The 19,675-nt window shown below is 39.4% G+C and overlaps 1 protein-coding gene and 2 pseudogenes across 1 annotated transcript; 2 read left to right on the top strand and 1 right to left on the bottom strand.

Annotated features, from left to right (window-relative positions):
- Positions 1–10,443: 10,443 nt before the first annotated feature.
- LOC143572270 (transcription factor MYB44 pseudogene) lies at positions 10,444–10,971 on the bottom strand (annotated as a pseudogene).
- A 3,255-nt stretch (positions 10,972–14,226) lies between these two features.
- On the top strand, positions 14,227–15,434 carry LOC143572260 (uncharacterized). Its single transcript, XM_077057469.1, has 2 exons — positions 14,227–14,677; positions 14,740–15,434. Exons 1-2 carry the CDS (start codon positions 14,227–14,229, stop codon positions 15,432–15,434), a joined length of 1,146 nt encoding a protein of 381 aa, XP_076913584.1.
- A 2,304-nt stretch (positions 15,435–17,738) lies between these two features.
- On the top strand, positions 17,739–18,308 carry LOC143572243 (secreted RxLR effector protein 161 pseudogene; annotated as a pseudogene).
- The last annotated feature ends 1,367 nt before the right edge of the window (positions 18,309–19,675 follow it).

The following is a 19,675-nucleotide window of genomic DNA, read 5'->3' as shown; positions in this document are numbered from 1 at the left end:
TGTTGAATGGTCCAATGTATCTAGGGGCCAACTTCCCCGCCTTTCCAAACCTGACCACTCCTTTCCAGGGTGATACTTTCAAATATACCTTTTCACCCTCCTCAAATGACAACGGTTTTCGAAGGGTATCGGCATAACTCTTCTGCCGGTCCCGCGCGGCTTTTAGGTTGTTCTTAATCTCAAGAATCTTGCTGGTCGTCTCCTGGACCAGATCCGATCTATTGATCTGCGGGTCTCCCACTTCAGACCAGCAAAGTGGTGATCGGCACTTTCGCCCATACAATGCTTCATAAGGTGCTGCCTTTATACTGCTATGGTAACTGTTATTATAGGAAAATTCAACGAGTGGGAGATGTTGGTCCCAATTTCCCTTAAAGTCCAGTACGCAGGCACGAAGCAAATCCTCCAAAGTTTGAATGGTCCTCTCAGACTGACCATCGGTCTGAGGGTGGTAAGCTGTGCTTAGGTCAATACGTGTTCCCAATGCTTCTTGGACAGCTTGCCAAAGTTTGGAGGTGAAATGGCTATCCCTATCGGAGATGATCGAGATGGGGATGCCATGACGAGACACTATTTCATTTATATAAATTTGCGCAAGTCTCTCAGTGTTAAAAGTATTCCTAATTGGAATAAAATGTGCCGATTTGGTTAATCGATCCACGATTACCCAAATCGCATCATGACCTCGGGGTGACTTGGGGAGGTGTGTCACAAAATCCATTGTGATCTGCTCCCACTTCCATTCGGGAATTTCCGGCTGTTGCAACATTCCCGAAGGTTTCTGGTGCTCCGCCTTAACTCTCGCACACGTCGTACACTTGCCGACGCATGTGGCTATATCCTTTTTCATTCCTGGCCACCAGTAAAATTCTTTCACATCCTTGTACATTTTATCTGATCCCGGATGTATGGAATATTTCGATTTATGTGCTTCATCCATGATCAAATCACGAAGGTCATGGAGGGTCGGGATCCAAATCCGATTTTTGAAATAAAGAATTTCGTCCACACGCTGTTCGAAATTCTTCTCATTCCCGTAAAGTCCTTCTTTATCCAATTGGCCCTCTTTCAACGCCTCGCGTTGAGCGACTCGAATCAAATCTGAAAGGTTCGACTGGACTATCATCCCCAACGCTCGCACACGTAGTGGCTTGACTCGATCCTTTCTACTCAAGGCATCGGCTACAACGTTAGCCTTGCCGGGGTGATATCGTATGTCACAGTCATAGTCACTCAGCAACTCGACCCATCTTCGTTGCCTCATATTCAGTTCTTTCTGATCGAATATGTGTTGCAAACTTTTATGATCAGTGAATATGGTGCACTTTGTACCGTAGAGATAGTGTCTCCAGATTTTAAGTGCAAAGATGACTGCTCCCAGTTCTAAGTCATGAGTAGTGTAGTTTTTCTCATGAACTTTTAACTGTCGAGACGCATAGGCTATGACCTTTTTATTTTGCATTAACACGCATCCTAACCCTTTACGGGATGCGTCACAATATACAACAAATCCATCATCTCCGTCGGGGAGACTTAAGATTGGCGCTTGGCACAATCTTTGTTTTAGCGTTTGAAACGCCGTTTCCTGCTCTTCACCCCATTCATATTTCCGATCCTTTTGAGTCAGGAGGGTTAAAGGTTGGGCGATGCTGGAAAAGTTCTCTATAAATCGACGATAGTATCCAGCTAAGCCTAAGAATTGGCGGATTTCTTTCGGAGATTTAGGCGCTTGCCAATTCTTAATAGCTTCAACCTTACTCGGATCAACGTGTATTCCTTTGTGGTTTATAACATGACCGAGGAATTGCACCTCTTGTAACCAGAAGTTACACTTGGAGAATTTTGCATACAACTTCTCCTGATCCAAAAGCTCCAAAATTAACCTCAAATGTCGCTCATGTTCTTCTTTACTTTTTGAATATATCAAAATATCGTCAATAAATACAATGACGAATTTGTCGAGGTAGGGTTTACAGACTCGGTTCATGAGATCCATGAACACCGCTGGCGCATTTGTTAGCCCAAAAGGCATAACTAAAAATTCGTAGTGGCCGTAGCGAGTCCGAAACGCGGTTTTTGGGATATCCTCCTCGTCATCCGACACCCGGATCTTGACGGTTTTCTTTTCACAGTTTATTTCTACCCTATTACGAGCCAACCAATCCATTCCCACTATCACGTCAAAACTACCCAATTCTACCGGTAACAAGTCAATCAGGAAGGATTGTTCGCTCAGAATAAAAGGGCAATTCCGAACAATCCGATTAACTATCATGGTTTTACCGTTAGCGACCTCTACGGTGTAGGGTTCTATGGTTTCACCAATAGGAAGGTTTGCTATCAAAAAGAACCTAATGGAGACAAAACTTCTATCGGCGCCTGTATCAAATAATACAGAAGCGTACTGATCAGAGACGAGGAAGGTACCTGTCACTACGCTGGGGTCCTGGCGCGCCTCGTTCGCTCCCATCACAAATGCCCGGCCTCGCGCCGGATTGGACGACGATGGCTGACCCGCGAGTTGTCTCCCGTTTCCTCCCTGATTCAGTTTTGGGCAGTTCCTTTTGAAGTGATCCGTGCTGCCGCATTCGTAGCAAGCACGGCTAGTGGTCACCATCTGGTTTCCTTGCGGGTTCTGCTGTCGGGCTGGTTGAGTTCTAAATGGTTGCGCCCGAATAGGTTGTGGTTGACGGTTCAGGTTGTTCAGATTTGTCTTACAATTTGGTGCGTAGTGTCCAACTCTGCCACACCGGTGGCACACCACCTCCTTGCACACGCCACTATGGTTGTAACCACATTTCCCGCATTTAGGAAACGTTCCCCTCTGCGGTTCTTGCCTTCCGCCCGAACTAGTCATGGCATAGCTCTGGGCAGCGGGCCTAGCTCGTTTACCTTGCTGTTTCTCTCGGATCCTATTGTCATACGTACCTCGCTTTCCCCCAGCCGACTCTCCCGTCGTCTTTATCGATCCGCTCCTTAAGAAATCATACGTGACAATACCAGCCTGTGTCACTGCACCCTCATACGTCTGGTGCCCTCCCGCGTTAACTATACTCCTCACTACTGGAGTAAGTCCCCAAATATAACGTTCCACCCTCTTTGACTCTGGGGTGACCAACCACGGCACTAATCGTGACAGTTCATTAAATCGGTTGGTATATCCCAAGTGGTCCGCCCCATGCATCTCTAGGTTCCACAACTCATGTTCCAGTTTCTGCAATTCATTCTTTGGGCAGAAATGTTTCAAAACAAGATCCTTAAGCTCTGCCCAGGTCATGCAGTTTGTCGCCGCCTGACCTCGAGTCTGTACTATGGTGTTCCACCATGTCAAGGCATGGTCTGTGAACGTACAGGTGGCGTACTTAACGACACAATCCTCGGGACAGTTGCTGATATTTACCACTGATTCTATTTTCTCTAACCATTTCACTAACCCATTCGGTCCTTCCGACCCGTTAAATTCTAAAGGCTTGCATAACATAAAATCCTTGATTGAACAACCCCTGGATGGTCCAGTGCGGTTGGTCTCTACAGTAGGGATAGGGCCATTACTGTCGGTAGCGACCACCGTAGGCGGTGCGTCAGTACTCGGCATAGTGTTGTCATTCCTTGGAGGATTAGTATTTTGTTCCCCGCCATTATTTATGGGCGTTTGATTGCTCGGAGGGGTTGGATTAGATGAATTAGTAATACTGGCGGCAATGCGCGATACTATATCCGGTATCGCCGCCTCCAACTGTTGAGCAATCAAACGGCTCACATCTACTTCCGATATTTTCGTGGATCGTTTCGGTGCCATTCTACACAATCATCAAAGAAATATATATAATCAATACCATCTCAAAACATAAAACACAATACATATTTCATTCATTAGTAAACATTGATTCATATTACACGAACATCAGTTTACATACTTTCAGTCAACATTACATAACTAGTTTTATTACAAGGGCCCTATGTCGGTATCATCTCGACATAACCCGTAAAGGGGTCAGTGCTTGAATGATACCCAAAGGTATCGATAATGATATGCCCTACAAGAGACCCCCTATGGGCCAGTGGTTGTACTATAACTAAACAAGATTCACTCCGTGTTAGTATCACCACTAACTACTTACACGGAATATCAAAAAGCGGTTCAAGATTCTACCATCCAACACGTCTACACATGGTGGTAAACCAACCCCACCAACACCGCCACCAGCACCACCAGCACCGCCATCATAACCCGCATTCGGGTTTCCATCTGGTCGATCAACCAGTGGGAGTATGAGCACTCCCTTTTTAACTGGTTAATAGCATACTGGTGGTCCAGTATGCTGTCCCCGAGGTACGCCCGCCTCTGTACCCCCACGACCAGGGCGGCAGAGTGCTCGTTCACCTGCTCGGTGAGAACACGTAGCCAAGCCGCCAAGTCCCGCTCCTGCCTTGGCAGACCCCACACAGGTAGGGTTGCAGGCTCGGGTTGGGGGCGGGAAGACTCGCCCCGGTGGTATGTGGATCTGGGTGGGGTAACAGTGGGCGGAACATACGGGGCACTGATCCGCGCCGTGAGGCGGGGACCGTGTCTGGGGGGAATCGGGGTGGTCTGTGGTGCGGGCGGGGTAGGAGACCTGGTAACCCTAGCAGGAGAGGGTACACTAGCACTCCTAGCTGGGGTGGTCTGTCTAGAAGTACTATGACTAGCCTCCGAAGGCTCGGAGCTGGGTGCTACACTTGGGCTTCCAGAGGCCCCGGAACTAGCCTCTTCCGGGTCCTCTTCCGTCGACACACTAGGTGTTCTTGCCATTATACCTGCACACAAGTTAACAAACATATAGTCCTTTTCGTAGTGTAATTCATAATTAAATTAATCATGCACTTACTTATACAATTTTGCCACATAATAGTATTATTATACATTTACACATATGTTGCCAATTTTACCTATTTAAGTCCCCCGTGACTTCCCCTGAATTCCCTCGTGCAGACAAGTCTGTTATTATGTTCCGGACCATAATAACCCACTTGTCCATCCAAGTTCATCCCGATCTCGTCACAATATATTATTAGTTGATATTCAGATCCTATAATACTTGAGCTACTGGTTATATTTTAGGTATCTTTTTCAGACATCCTAATTCTTTATAACCAATGGCTCTGATACCAAGTTCTGTAACACCCCGTAACCGCAGCGGAAACGTACACGGGATGCAACAGACACATCTGATATCAACAGCATTGCTTATAAAGAAAATACCACTACATTAATTTATAACATATTACATTGTTGCGAGTTGCGTTACTGTCTAGGTGTTACACACATATATTACCAATAAAACATTAATAAATTCATTACAAAACATAGAGCAGCAAGCTTCCAACAGGTAGCACAGATAGTTAAGCACATATCAATCATTCCAACTTGGGCATACCTAGAAAACATGAAAAGAAAACGGGTCAACTACGAATAGTTGATGAGTTTCACTAATTTAAATAAACACTGACAAATCATTTTTTTTAATAATCATTTATTAACCATATAATCATGCTGGGAACTATGTTACCCCAGAACATTTCCAATAACTTTCTAGGAACTATGTTACCCCAGAACAATAATAACCCCTGGGAACTATGTTACCCCAGAACAATAACAACCCCTGGGAACTATGTTACCCCAGAATAATAATAACCCCTGGGAACTATGTTACCCCAGAACAACAATAACCCCTGGGAACTATGTTACCCCAGAACAACAATAACCCCTGGGAACTATGTTACCCCAGAACAATAATAACCCCTGGGAACTATGTTACCCCAGAACAATAATAACCCCTGGGAACTATGTTACCCCAGAACAACAATAACCCCTGGGAACTATGTTACCCCAGAACAATAATAACCCCTGGGAACTATGTTACCCCAGAACAATAATAACCCCTGGGAACTATGTTACCCCAGAACAATATCAACCCCTGGGAACTATGTTACCCCAGAACAATAACACATTATAAGCATTTTATATATTCTATGCATCAGTCCATATATATATAAATGTACAAGTATTTCCATACGATCGGTATGTACTTAAATACTTTAAATAAGACATGTTTTCCGCCCCGGGAAAATATAATTAAAACAATTCATTAAAAGGGGCTCGTGAAAACTCACCTTGTTGTGAGTCGGTGAGTAATATAAGGAACAGCTACGTGCCTGGATCTGTAATATAATATCTAGTCGTTACTATATAATTCCCATAACTTAAATACATATCAATCGGTACATCTGGGAACATTGTTAACCCAGTACTGTACTCGATTCGGGGACAATGTTAACCCCGTGACACTTCTAAGGACTCAGATTGACATTGCTTAGAGTTTGACAGTCAATTTAGTTAAGGTGATGAAATTATAGCTCGGTTTGACACCCCGTTTGGCCGTGGGGCCCATTTCCGGTATTTCGGTGCCGAAAACGGTAAAATCGGGTAAAATTACTCAAATCATCCGAATTATTTTCGGATGATTTATTTTTACTTAATTTACTTAGATTTATGAAATAGTCCATTTTTTAGAGTTTTCATGTACCAGTCAGCTCGCTTATGCGAACTTTGCCGGTTTACACGTTTTAAGCTTTAAAAACTTGTTTTTATGTTCTTTTAGCACAAATAATTACCCGATTAGTCTCGGGTCTTGAAATTTTGCACAAAACTTAATTTGACAGTAAGGAATTTTGTAAAAATTTTCCAGATTTATTTTCTTATATTTATATTTATTTATCTATTTTTAAATCTTATTAAAATACTAAATATATCAAAAATACCAAAACACTTTAGAAAAATCCCAAATTTTTCTGGGATGATCTTTATCATCCTCATAACTTTCTGGAATTTTCCCAGATTTATTTTCCTACATTTACATTTATTTATCTATTTTTAAATCTTGTTAAAACACTAAATATATCAAAAATACCAAAACACTTTAGAAAAATCCCAAATTTTTCTGGGGTGATCTTTATCATCCTCATAACTCCCTGGAATTTTTCCAGAATTTAAAACTTATTTTTCAAGCCATTTTCACCCAAAACCGAGCTAGAAAGCTCTAGAACTCGTTTCACCGAAAAGCCTACTTAGGCTTTTCCAACTGAGCTCAAATTTTGTGGGTGACTTTTATATGATATAAAAAGCTTATCTTAAATTTTCCGGAATTTTTCATCATGTTTTGCTATTTTTCACTATTTTTGGCCAAAACCGAGCATTAAATTCACCAAATATTCATCTTTTATCCAAAAATTACCAAAAATTCACAGATCTCATATTTTCATGTGTAGATCATCTCTGTGAAATTTCGTGACCCGACTCTAAGCACACGTAAATCTGTCCATTTTTCATAAACACACGAAAACCGAACTATTTTGTGTTTTCTAGCTTTAGATCGCAAGGATCTCGGTTTCTAGCCTTTGCTAGCCGCTAGATACAACACTTACAAGCACATCAACACCACACCAAGCAAACTATACCCACAATCAAACCATTTCTTTCAAAGTGTCGGTTTTTAAGTAAAAACAAAGGTTTTAACCGTAGAAATCCATTCCCGACTCTTTTTACTCGTTTCTTGGACCAAGATCCCTTGTATAACATGTATACATCTCTTGATCATGCAAGAGTCGGTTTCATCTCGGGTTTTCACCCATCTTTCACATGGAAACTCATTTTTACAAGATTTCAACCGTAAAATTTTATTCTAAACACTTTTAACTCATTACTTGGATCAAGATCCTTTGTATAACTTGTATACATCCCTTGATCATACGAGAACCGGTTCCATCTCGGGTTTTCACCCATATTTCACTTGGAACCTTCCTTTTCTCAAGATCATGGAGTTAGAAGTAGGATTCAAGCATCAAAACATGTTCATACCTTGTGATTTTTGGTTAAAAACTCAAGAGCTTGGATGTATGTTTGAAGATTTGAGAGAGTTTGTGTGAAATGTGTTGAAGAAAAAAGAAAATGATATGAATGATAATAACACAAGGACCGATCGGTCCATAAGGTGGATGGGGGTGGGCCCCACACATCAATTCTAGGCCACACATTCGGATTACGCAATCCAGATAATGTTGTGGATAATCTGGTTCAGTTCGTTTCTCGTTTAGACTCGTAATTCGGCTTAAAACGAGCATAAAATGGTTGTTTTTCGGGTCAAAAATAAAATTTACATAAAACTGATTTAAAAACTTTAAAAACTTAACCCATGACATTAAAACATCATATTATTAATAATTACGCATCTTTTTCGGCTTGATTGATCGTCTCTTGCTTGATTTGGTGTTAAAGGTTTCGTTTAGCGTACCGACGTACCATTAAATCGAAATCCTTTTTCTGTGCTATAATTTACTTATCCCGAAGCATTAATACTTCGTAAATATCACTAAACATTATATACTTCGTCTATAATGTAATCCCCGATTCGTTCGGGTTTCAATAACCGATCAACGATTAATTGTAATTCCAATACGATTCACTATATAATTGAGTATGATTCATACTGTGAACCATATATATTCGTATCAATGTGCTATAACTCATCTAATCAATGTTAAATAACACGTAAATAGTATATTCCGGCTAGGGTATACCTGGAGTTGCCGGAATCGTTACAGTATGGCAATGGTTTAGCCCTATCATTATTATTTGGTTGATTTGTTTATGTGTTATGGCTTAACTGTTTATCTCACAGGAATAGTTTTCATATTTCTTTATTTGTTATATATTGCACATAACTGGTTTTTTACTCACTCAACCTCGTGTTGATAAAAGCTATTTGTATTTTCAACTCATATGTAGGTCATCGTAGAATTTGATTGATCAGGATTCTTTGAAGAAACCTAGGCTTTATTATACTAGAAAGAAGATATCAGGATTTAATTTGAATTATGTCTTATTTGTTTAATCTATGGAATTGTTGTACTTTGTTTATTTGAACCTTGTTGGAATAGCTTAAATTAATTAATAGGTATTGTCATTTTAATATTGGATGATAGTACCTTGAGAACTGTAAGCAATCAGCTTATGCCCCGATATTTCCACCTTAAGTTGGGGTGTGACACAAGAGGCCGTTAACGACGTCGGCCGAGGGTATCATATTCGGGTGATGTTTCTTTCTTCGGTGACGTTTCCTTGAATCATGTGTTTTGGGTTTCACCACAGGTAGGGCTGTCACTTTTACCCGAAACCCGACCCGAGAAAACCCGTACGGATACGAACTAACTCAACCCGAAAAACGTAAACCCAAGAAAATACTAACCCGAACACAAGTAGTTCCGTTGATTATTGGGTCTTATTTATGGGTTTTCGGGTCAACTCGAAAACCACGAATAAATTTTTAGTTTTCAAACCAAATATATTGAGTGTTATGTGTCTTATGTCCAAGGCTTGATTCAAAACTACTATCGAGCCGGGGGTCTCACCGGAAGCAGCCTCTCTATCCCTATGGGATAGAGGTAAGGCTGTCTACATCTTACCCTCCTCAGACCCTACCATAGCATTGCTATTGGTGGGATATACTGAGTACGATGATGATGATGATGATGATGATGATGATGATGATGAGGTTAAGTCATTGCTACTAAAGTTATCAGAATATGGCCTTAATCGACTGTTGTCATTCCATCTATCATGGATTGACCTTTCCATTAATGATTAATAGCAATTGTAATCGAATAATCAAATCACACCTGACTGAAGACGATTATGGCTGGAGTTTGTTTTACTCTTCTTTTGAATTGTTTTATCAGGTTATATTGGTTTCTTATTTGATTATTACGTTACGGGGAAAGAATAATATGTTGTTTTAGTTTAAACAATGCAGGTTTTTTTTTTTTTTGGTTTGGTTTCTAAGATACTCAAAATCTTAAAAAGCCTGAACCTGAAAAACTTGTGAGAGATTTGGGTTCGGTTTCGGGTTAATATTTAAAACTTTGAAACCCGAATACCTCGACCCGAAAACCCAAAAAACAAATCCGATGAACACCCCTAACCACATGGACCAAAATTTCAATTAAATCTATAATATATCATATTCTACTTATAAATCCGGGGCAAGTTAGTGTATAATAATCTCTTATTATGCAAAAATATACAAGAGAACATTAATCCACGTTGTTACATAACTAAATTGTAAATATAGACCTAAATTACGCACGAAGTACAACAATTACACATGAAAAAAATAATTACGCATAGCAAAAATAATCACAATTTAAATTATCTATGACTTAACATAATCACCCACGTTATACATACCACCGCATCCGAGGTTTTAAAAATTTTGATTCTTTTATTATTAACCGTTTTAAATGCCATATTTTTGTCTTGGATATCATTCATTAACATGAACAAAACATAACCAATAATTAGCACTTAAAAAAATATTAAATAAAAAAATCCATCAAATGTTAATGAAATCAAGAAGTCCCAGAAAACGACGTCGTCCCAAACTCCCTCGCAATAACGTCCAAAAATCCCACCGGAATATTCCCCGGCGGCGTCAACGAAAGAGTCGTCATCGGATCCTCCACATCCGCCGCCACGGTGGTCGGAGTCTCAACCCGCCGTCTCTTTAACGTCGAGTTCCAATGATTTTTAACGGCGTTATCCGTCCGTCCGGGGAGTAACCGGGCAATGGTGGCCCACCTGTTCCCATATTGAGCGTGAGCCGACAATATGACGTCATCCTCAGCAGCCGAAAACGGCCGGTGCTTCACATTTGGGCTTAGTTGGTTACACCAACGTAGTCTACAAGATTTACCCGACCGACCCTTTATATATTTGATTATTAAAGACCAGTTTTTCGCCCCGTAAGAGCCAACCAGCCGGGTCAATATCCGATCCTCCTCAGCATTCCAAGGGCCCTTGATTCTATCACTGTTGTTGTATGGCTTTCGGCATGTTTGTGAAGAGTCGGATGAATCCGAAGATGAAGAAGTTTCCATTGCGGATATTAATTGATGTTTTTTAAAAACTCAGGTTGGAATGAGAGTGATGAATATGTTCAAGTGAATTAGTGTGTGTGGAATGTGTGGTATATATATATATATATATATATATATATATATATATATATATATATATATATTGAGGGTGGGATATTAATTGGTGCATGCATGTATCAAGAAAGTGGGGAACAAAGAGGTAGGTTCTTGGAAGTTGGCTTTTGTAAAGTTGGTTTGGTTCTAAGGCTATTTGTTATGGTTTAACAAACTTAGCTAGTTAAAATGCCATATCAGCATCAAATCACTGCCATGTAGACAACACATTTTAACTAGCCAATTCTTTAATCGGTGTGTTATGGTGTAACTAGCACGCATTTATTTCCTAATTATTGTTTTTATATTTCTTGATTTTTTCTTCTTTTTGTTAAAAAGCAACAAAGATATAACATAAATATTAATTAAAAAAATACAATCCAAGTTTCGAATAAGAAAACTACAATAATGCAAATTAATAAATAAAAATTTAAAAGAGCTTAGTTTTGTCGATATATGGCACTAGCGGATTCTTTCAATGCCTCCCAAGGTTCAATCATCGTAAACGAATGTGACTTTTCGGCTCTATATTCTTTATGGGCCCCTTTCATCACATCGAAATCATTTGTACCGCCTTTTCTATTTTGATTGTTTGCAAGCCGGTTGTAAATGTTGTTGAAATATGTGAGTTTGGTGTGCATTGCCGTCCATTTTCCAGAAATTGTGTCGGGATTGCGGTAATCACCACGACCCATTGCTTGGAAAAACTTGGCCCGAACATCCGCCCAAAATACATTAGTACTTTGACCATCACCAATTAAAAATAGAGGTAACGTTAGTAAAAGAATAAAATAAACTAGCACTTGTAAAACAAATATTAATAATTACCATTGATGGAATTTTCCGACGAGTCAATCCAAGCACGCGTCAATGCAAGCTCCTCCGCCGGTGTCCACTTCTCATTGTTTGGGTCCATGATGAAAATAAAAATATTTTAAAATACAAAGATGTATAAATAAAAATGAGAAAGGAAGGGAATAAAAATGTGTGGCAGTATGCATATATATATATATATATATATATATATATATATGTGTGTGGAGAGTTTAAAAGATTAATTAGTTGATATGTTTTTAAACAATTAGCCGTTGCCAAAGTCAAACTTCATGTGCTTGTATATACCTTGGGACCATAAATCTCAACCAATTTCATCCGTTAAGGCCTTGGTGCTTTCATCCATAATGCCACTTTGGCACTAGATTTAATATTGGTTGCATGAGTTGGCGGCGTTAAAAATGATGATATGGCATATTTGGCTCTTGGGCATGAAGGCATAACAAGTAGCCTAAGTTATTTAATTAGTGGGTGTTAGAGACAATAATATATATGTAGCTAATGTCATTTCGATTACTCAAACGATAATCAATTGATTGAAGTTAATTAAACGAATCATTAATTGTTTATATACATTCTAAGATAAAAAAAATATTAACTCACTGAAAAACGATTCCTTCTGATTACGACTAAAGTTATTACATTATGCACAGATTGAGTATGCGGCATATGTGTTTGTTTTAAAACACGAATGTTTTTCATGTCTGTTGGTTGGAGGATTTTGTTTTGTTTAGTTTAAATCTTATAGATTATGCATCCAGCTTATTCCCTCAAGTTTCCTGGTTCTTTCCTTTCCACGTCACTTCTATGCTTTTTATTCTGGTTGGATACTTAATCTTATATTTAATATTTTTTACAAACAAATAAAATTTAAAAATAATGTAAGTTCATTTTGATTTTTGTTGTGTCATGCATGGTATAAGTTTTATAACATGCATAGCTAGCTATAAATAAATTCATGTGGACTTAAGTTAGTTTTGGTATTCACTCATCGATCATATAATAAATTGTATATGGCACGTATCTGGGGATGGCAAAAAGAAATCCCGAGCTTGACGCCGACGGGTATACTTGAAACACAAAGTTTCTGGGACGGGTATTGTTAGTTGCAATTTTTTGACATGTTGTATATCACTTTAAACACTCCATTAATTTTGCAATATACATACATATATCACTTTAATTTGTGAAACCTTTTTTTTTGAAACAGAATTTACTTTGAATTGTTTTGTGGTTTTGTAGGTGTGTAGCGATCATGAGTGACAACAGCTGGTCTTGGAAAGAATTGAAAGCTTCAAGAAGAAAAGGGCTAACACGTAAATAAAAGTACTTATCAATTTAGTTGTTTATTTATTTAACAACCAGATAGACCTTGATTTTGAATTACAAGTTTGAAGATCAATTAAGAACGTGGTGAACTTACGTTGGCTACTACACTAAATAAAAGAATTTAAAATGCGCCAGAAGATAATTATTTTTATGAGATCACATTTTCATTTGGGCTAGATAATAAACCTGGGCTATGAGTCGATGACTTGAGAGGAAATTAAGGGGAGTTTAAAAGTTTGATCATGGAACTAAAACGGGAGAGTTCACATTTTTTTGACGGCAGCGATATTCCAAGGAGAAGAGAACATTCTTTGGTTGATTTTGTTAGTAAGTGTTGGTAATTTTCATATTACTAGACCCGTCACGTGTAGGTAACCGGGTTTAACATATTGAGCCTATGGAATTCATTAGTGAAGTAATGGGTTTATGAGTTACAATTGAATTTTTATATTTGATAACTACTTGTTAACCAAGTTAGGGTATCCCTATATAAATACATAGTCATGTTAGGGTTATTGTATAAGTGAGAGGGATTATTGTATTCAAGTTTTGTGCTAGTTTCTTGATTATAATAATACGTGAGTTTACCCTAAATATTGTGTGCTCGTTTGTGTTTCCATTATCAATCCGTTTTTGAATTGGTATCAGAGCTGGTTAAGGATTTCATGTTAGTCGATTAAAATCGGCCCAATCGGCGGTGTCAAGTTTCGTTCCGCAAGAAAAATAAAAACTTTGTCAAGTTCAAAGGGAATTATTTGAGTTCCAGTTATTCGATTGGCTGTTTGTTGCTAAAAGTCAAAAAAGAGGATTTGATGTTTATTTCTCGCCGACAAGGAATTAAGGAAAATAATAATAAACTTTAGTTTTATTGTTTTCTTTGGTTGTTGGAGTTCAGACGTGGGGGAAAAAAAGAATAGTTAAAGTGGTTTAGTTCTTTTTGTTATCCTTGGTACAACAATCTGTTCAACATGTTTTGCGGTTACGGTTAAACTAAGAACGATGGGTGATAAGGAAGCGGTGAAGACGAGCGGTGTAAGCGGGAGTGGAAACCCGAATGCGTTTCAAAGTCCCATGCTTATCTCTACCAATTACACGGTATGGGTTATTCGAATGAAGGTACTCTTGAACGTTCATAAGGTTTGGATTACCATTGATCCGGGTGAAACCGATGATGATAGAAACAACATCGCAATAGCGTTGATTTATCAATCGATCTCGGAAGCGACAATCATGCAAGTGGGTAATCTTGATTCGGCCAAGGAGATTTGGAACGCGATTAAGACGCGTAATCTGGGGGCTGATAGGGTTAAGGAGGCAAGATTGCAAACTCTTATGAATGAGTTTGATGGTATGAGGATGAAAGAGACGGAGACCATTGATGAGTTTGTGGCGAAACTCTCGAAGAAACTAAGATGGTCAAGAAGATCCTTTCAAGTTTACCCCGAAGTAAGTTTATTCAAATTGTTGCATCTCTTGAACAAACGTTGGTTCTCAAAACTGTTGGGTTTGAAGACGTGGTGGGACGTTTAAAAGCATACGAGGAGCGGATTCAGGAAGAAGACATGCATTCTGAAACCCAAGGTAAGCTTATGTTTCAAAGGTCTGAATCCTCAAGTAGTCAGTACAATGATCGTGAATCCACTCGTGGAAGCCGTGGACGTGGAGGAGGGCGAGGTCGAGGTGGTCGCGGGTCAAGTCAAAGCCGCGGTCATCAAGAAAACGCCATGAACCGGGAAAACTGTGAGCATAATGGCATAACACGGGACCTCTCAAAGTTTCAATGTTATCGATGTGATGAGTTTGGACACTTTGTCCATAAGTGTCCCAACAGAAAACAAAAAGTTAAATGTGAAGCAAAGCTAGCTGAAGCATCCGAGACAAGGGATCTTGCTTTGTTTATAATGAAGTGTGTTCAAGAAACGGTGTTCTTGAATGAAAAGAAGGTTATACCCGGAAACTACGAGTCTAAAGATGGTGATGAATGGTACTTGGATAACGGCGCGAGTAACCACATGACGGGTAACAAGTCTTTCTTTTCTGAACTTAACAATCGTGTCACGGGAAAGATTAAGTTTGGGGATGACTCTTATGTTGATATAAGCGGTAAGGGGTCGATTTTATTTGAGACTAAAAGTGGTGAACATCGTTTGCTTACGGATGTTTATTTTATACCGAGTCTTCGAAGCAATATTATTAGTCTCGGTTAAGCCTCGGAACACGGGTGTGATATTCATTTAAAAGATAACTACTTTACGATGCATGACGGGCAAGGTAGGTTATTGATGAATGTGACTCGTTCCCCTAATCGGCTATACCGAATACAACTAAAGATTGGTAAACCAGTTAGTTTACTTAGCCGAATCAAAGAAACAAGTTGGTTGTGGCATGCTAGGCTTGGCCACTTGAACTTTGAGTCAATATAGCTAATGGCTAGGAGGGAGATGGTTGAAGGAATGCGTGGCGTTACCCATGAAAACAAGTTATGTGAATCTTGTTTGGTCGAAAAGCAAACAAGGCAATCCTTTCCTAATTCGGCAGCATTTAGGGCAACTCGAGCCTTAGAACTTGTGCACGGTGATCTGTGCGGACCGATTACCCCTCCAACAATAGCGGGTAATAGGTACGTTTTTGTTTTAATCGATGATTACTCACGATTTGTTTGGACGTATTTGTTGAAGGCTAAAGATGAGGCTTTTGAAGCTTTCAAAAAGTTTAAGAAATTGGTTGAAAGTGATGCTGGGAAAAAGATCAAGACTTTTTGTACCGACCGGGGTGGTGAGTTTACCTCACATGAGTTCAATCAATTTTCTGACATGGAAGGCATTCAAAGACATATAACGGCACCATACACACCTCAACAAAACGGGGTGGTTGAAAGACGGAACCGAACCTTATTGGAGATTACACGAAGTATGTTAAAAGCAATGGGTGTTCCGAATTACTTATGGGGTGAGGCAATCCGACATGCAACGTACATCGAGAATCGGATTCCTACTCGTGCTCTAAAGGAGAAAACGCCATACGAGATGTTAAAAGAAAAGAAACCGAATATTGCTCATCTTAAAGTATTTGGTTGTGTGGCGTATGCAAAGATAGTGGTCACTCACTTGAAAAAGCTCGATGACCGTTCGAGGATTTTAGTGCATATCGGAATCGAGACCGGGTCCAAAGCTTACCGGTTGTTCAATCCGAAGACCCAGAAGGTTGTGATAGCTCATGAAGTGGTTTTTGATGAGAAGAAGACATGGGTCTGGTCTAATTTGATGCAAAACAATGAAGAAACGGAGCTTGCTTCGGGTTTATTTTGGGTTGATTGGAATGGGGTTATTGATACCGGAGTTGGGCAAGTTGTAACCGAGCCTATGGGAAGCAATAGTATTAGCGACGAAAATTCAGCTTTGTCACCAAATTCAGCAACAGCATCAGCGACAACTTCTGTTACTAATTCGGACAGCCCATCAGCACCTTTAGCGACAGATTCTGACACTATGGTCGCTAATTCCAACAACTCAGCAACTAGTTTAGCGACACCAGCAGCAAATGGTTTAGCGACATCAGCAACTGATTTAGCGACAACAGCAATTGTTGAACCAGAAAGTAACCTGAGAAGATCTACACGTGTTCCGACCGCACCGGTTAAGTTCAACGATTATGTCCTATGTACAGAAGTGGAGGACATTGAACTTCTTTTGTTAGAAGAAGGTGAACCAAGGAATTTTGGTGAAGCAAAATCCAAACCGGAATGGATAAAGGCTATGCAAACGGAACTCGAATCTATTAAACAAAACGACACATGAAAGTTGACCGAGTTACCGAGAGGGGCTAAAGCTATCGGATTGAAGTGGGTTTTCAAGGTGAAAAGAAATGCAGATGGTTCAATTAATAAATATAACGCAAGACTCGTGGCAAAGGTTTATGTGCAACAACCCGGAGTCGATTTTGACGAGGTCTTTGCTCCTGTGGCGAGACTTGAAACCGTTCGTATGCTCATTGCCATTGCAGCTACCGAGGGATGGCAATTACATCATTTGGATGTAAAGTCGGCATTTTTACATGGGGAGCTACAAGAAGAGGTCTTTGTTTCTCAACCAGATGGGTTCATTAAACCCGGGGAGGAAAACAAGGTTTATAAGCTAACCAAGGCTTTATACGGTTTGAGGCAAGCACCATGGGCACGGAATACCAAGCTTGACGGTATTCTCACGGGTTTGAAATTTGTGAGGTGTTCGAATGAACAAGCAGTTTATCGGAGATTGATTGGAACCGATATTATTATTGTCGGCGTGTATGTCGATGATTTGGTTGTTACGGATTCGAACAACGATCACATTAATCAGTTCAAACTTGCGATGTCCAAGAAGTTTGAAATGTCTGATTTGGGAATGCTCACTTACTATCTTGGAATCGAAGTCTCATAGTTGGAGAATGAGATTCAAATCCATCAAAGTGCTTATGCTCGAAGGTTATTGAAAGAAGCTGGGATGGAGGATTGTTATCCTAAAAGTGTACCCATGGATTCTAATGTGAAATTGTCTAAAGCCGAGGATGATGTTGATGCAGATGCAACGGAGTACCGAAAGTTGGTTGGGTGTCTTCGTTACTTGTTAAACACTCGACCTGGTCTGGCGTTTTCGGTTGGCATGATTAGTAGATATATGCAAACTCCAAAGAAATCTCACTTGGCGGTAATTAAACAAATTCTTCAGTTTATTCAAGGAATTGTTAGATGGGGGATCAGGTATAAACGAGGTGGATCAAAGGAGTTGATCGGGTACAGTGATAGTAGCAATAACATTGATGAAGACGATGGAAGAAGCACTGCCGGTCATGTGTTCTATTATGGGGGAGCCCCGATTTCTTGGTGCTCACAGAAGCAATGCACCGTAGCGCTTTCATCATGTGAGGCGGAATACATGGCGGCGAGCTCAGCTGCGGGACAAGCCGTATGGTTAGGTGAATTGTTGGCGGAATTGACCGGAAGGAAATTTCAAGAAGTGTTGTTAAAGATTGACAACACATCGGCAATTGCCTTGGTTAAATATCCCGTTTTTCATAGTCGAAGCAAGCACATAAAGTCCTGATTTCACTATATACGGGAATGTGTGGAGCGGAAGGAGTTAGCGGTGGAGCATATTAGTGGCAAGGAACAACGAGCTTACATTCTTACGAAAGCACTTGCGAGAATCAAGTTTGACGAGATGAGAAGATTGCTCGGTGTTGAAGATCTCCTAGTTTCAACTCGGAAATTAGGGGGTGATTGTTGGTAATTTCCATATTACTAGACCCGTCATGTGTAGGCGACCGGATTGGACCTATTGGGCCTATGGAATTCATTAGTGAAGTAATGGGTTTATGGGGTTACAGTTGGGCTTTTATATTTGGTAACTACTTGTTAACCAAGTTAGGGTATCCTATATAAATACATAGTCATGTTAGGGTTATTGTATAAGTGAGAGGGATTGTTGTATTCAAGTATTTAAGTTTTGTGCTAGTTTCTTGATTATAATAATACGTGAGTTTACCCTAAATATTGTGTGCTCGTTTGTGTTTCCGTTATTCTTCCGTTCTTGAGTAAGATCATTTATTTTATGTTTTGTTTCTTAAAACGGTTTGATTTATTTAACCATCATGTTCAGCTAAACCAATTTTAATTCGACACTAAGGTTTGATTTGATTCGAAACTTATGTGAAACAATTGTGTTACTTGTTTTAATGGTTTGTTAATGTGATTTTTGATCTTCAACCCTCCGGTATATATTAGATTGTTAATAAACCTATCAACTTATTAATTTTTCTAATAAAATTTTTCAAGTTGTAAAACCTTACTCAGTTTTTGAATTTGATAAAAGTAACAAATAACAGTTTACGTTTGTCTATGAAACACTTTATAGAATCAAACAATCGAATTAAACATTCTGAACATGTGTGATTGATTGTAATCGATACTTCTATCACACTGCCCGACACTAAGATATGAACAACGTGAGCTGGAGTAGCGGGCTGGCTCTAATCAACGAACGACGTCTTGTTAGACATCAGATATAATGGATGTCCGACGGCGTGACGTCTGGTATTAATACAAACCGTCTAGATAAAAATCATTTCACCATAATTATTAATGATCATAATCTAGAATTGAATCAAGAAATTACCTTAGTGTTGGAATTAGTTTCTAAATATTTAAATTCACGATTTTATAATATTCGTATTCGTAAATTTTAAGTTTTAATACCCCCCCCCCCTAAAACAATCGTGTTCGCACTTAATATGTTTTAGTATAATAAAGTTAATATGTATCCCTGAGGACATGAACCGTACTTTCGCTTATACTATTTTAGTGTGTTCAGTAGGTTTATTTTATTTGTTGGATTCGACACTCGTCAAATTAGTGCCGGTGCCGGGATACGACAAATTTAACCGTTGTACGCCAAGATCTTTTCATTCAGGT

This window comes from Bidens hawaiensis, unplaced genomic scaffold (assembly GCF_021521415.1).
Source record: "Bidens hawaiensis isolate Kalapana, Puna unplaced genomic scaffold, B.hawaiensis_p1.1 tig00001369_1, whole genome shotgun sequence".
NCBI lineage: Eukaryota > Viridiplantae > Streptophyta > Magnoliopsida > Asterales > Asteraceae > Bidens > Bidens hawaiensis.
This window is presented reverse-complemented; position numbering and strand designations above follow the sequence as displayed.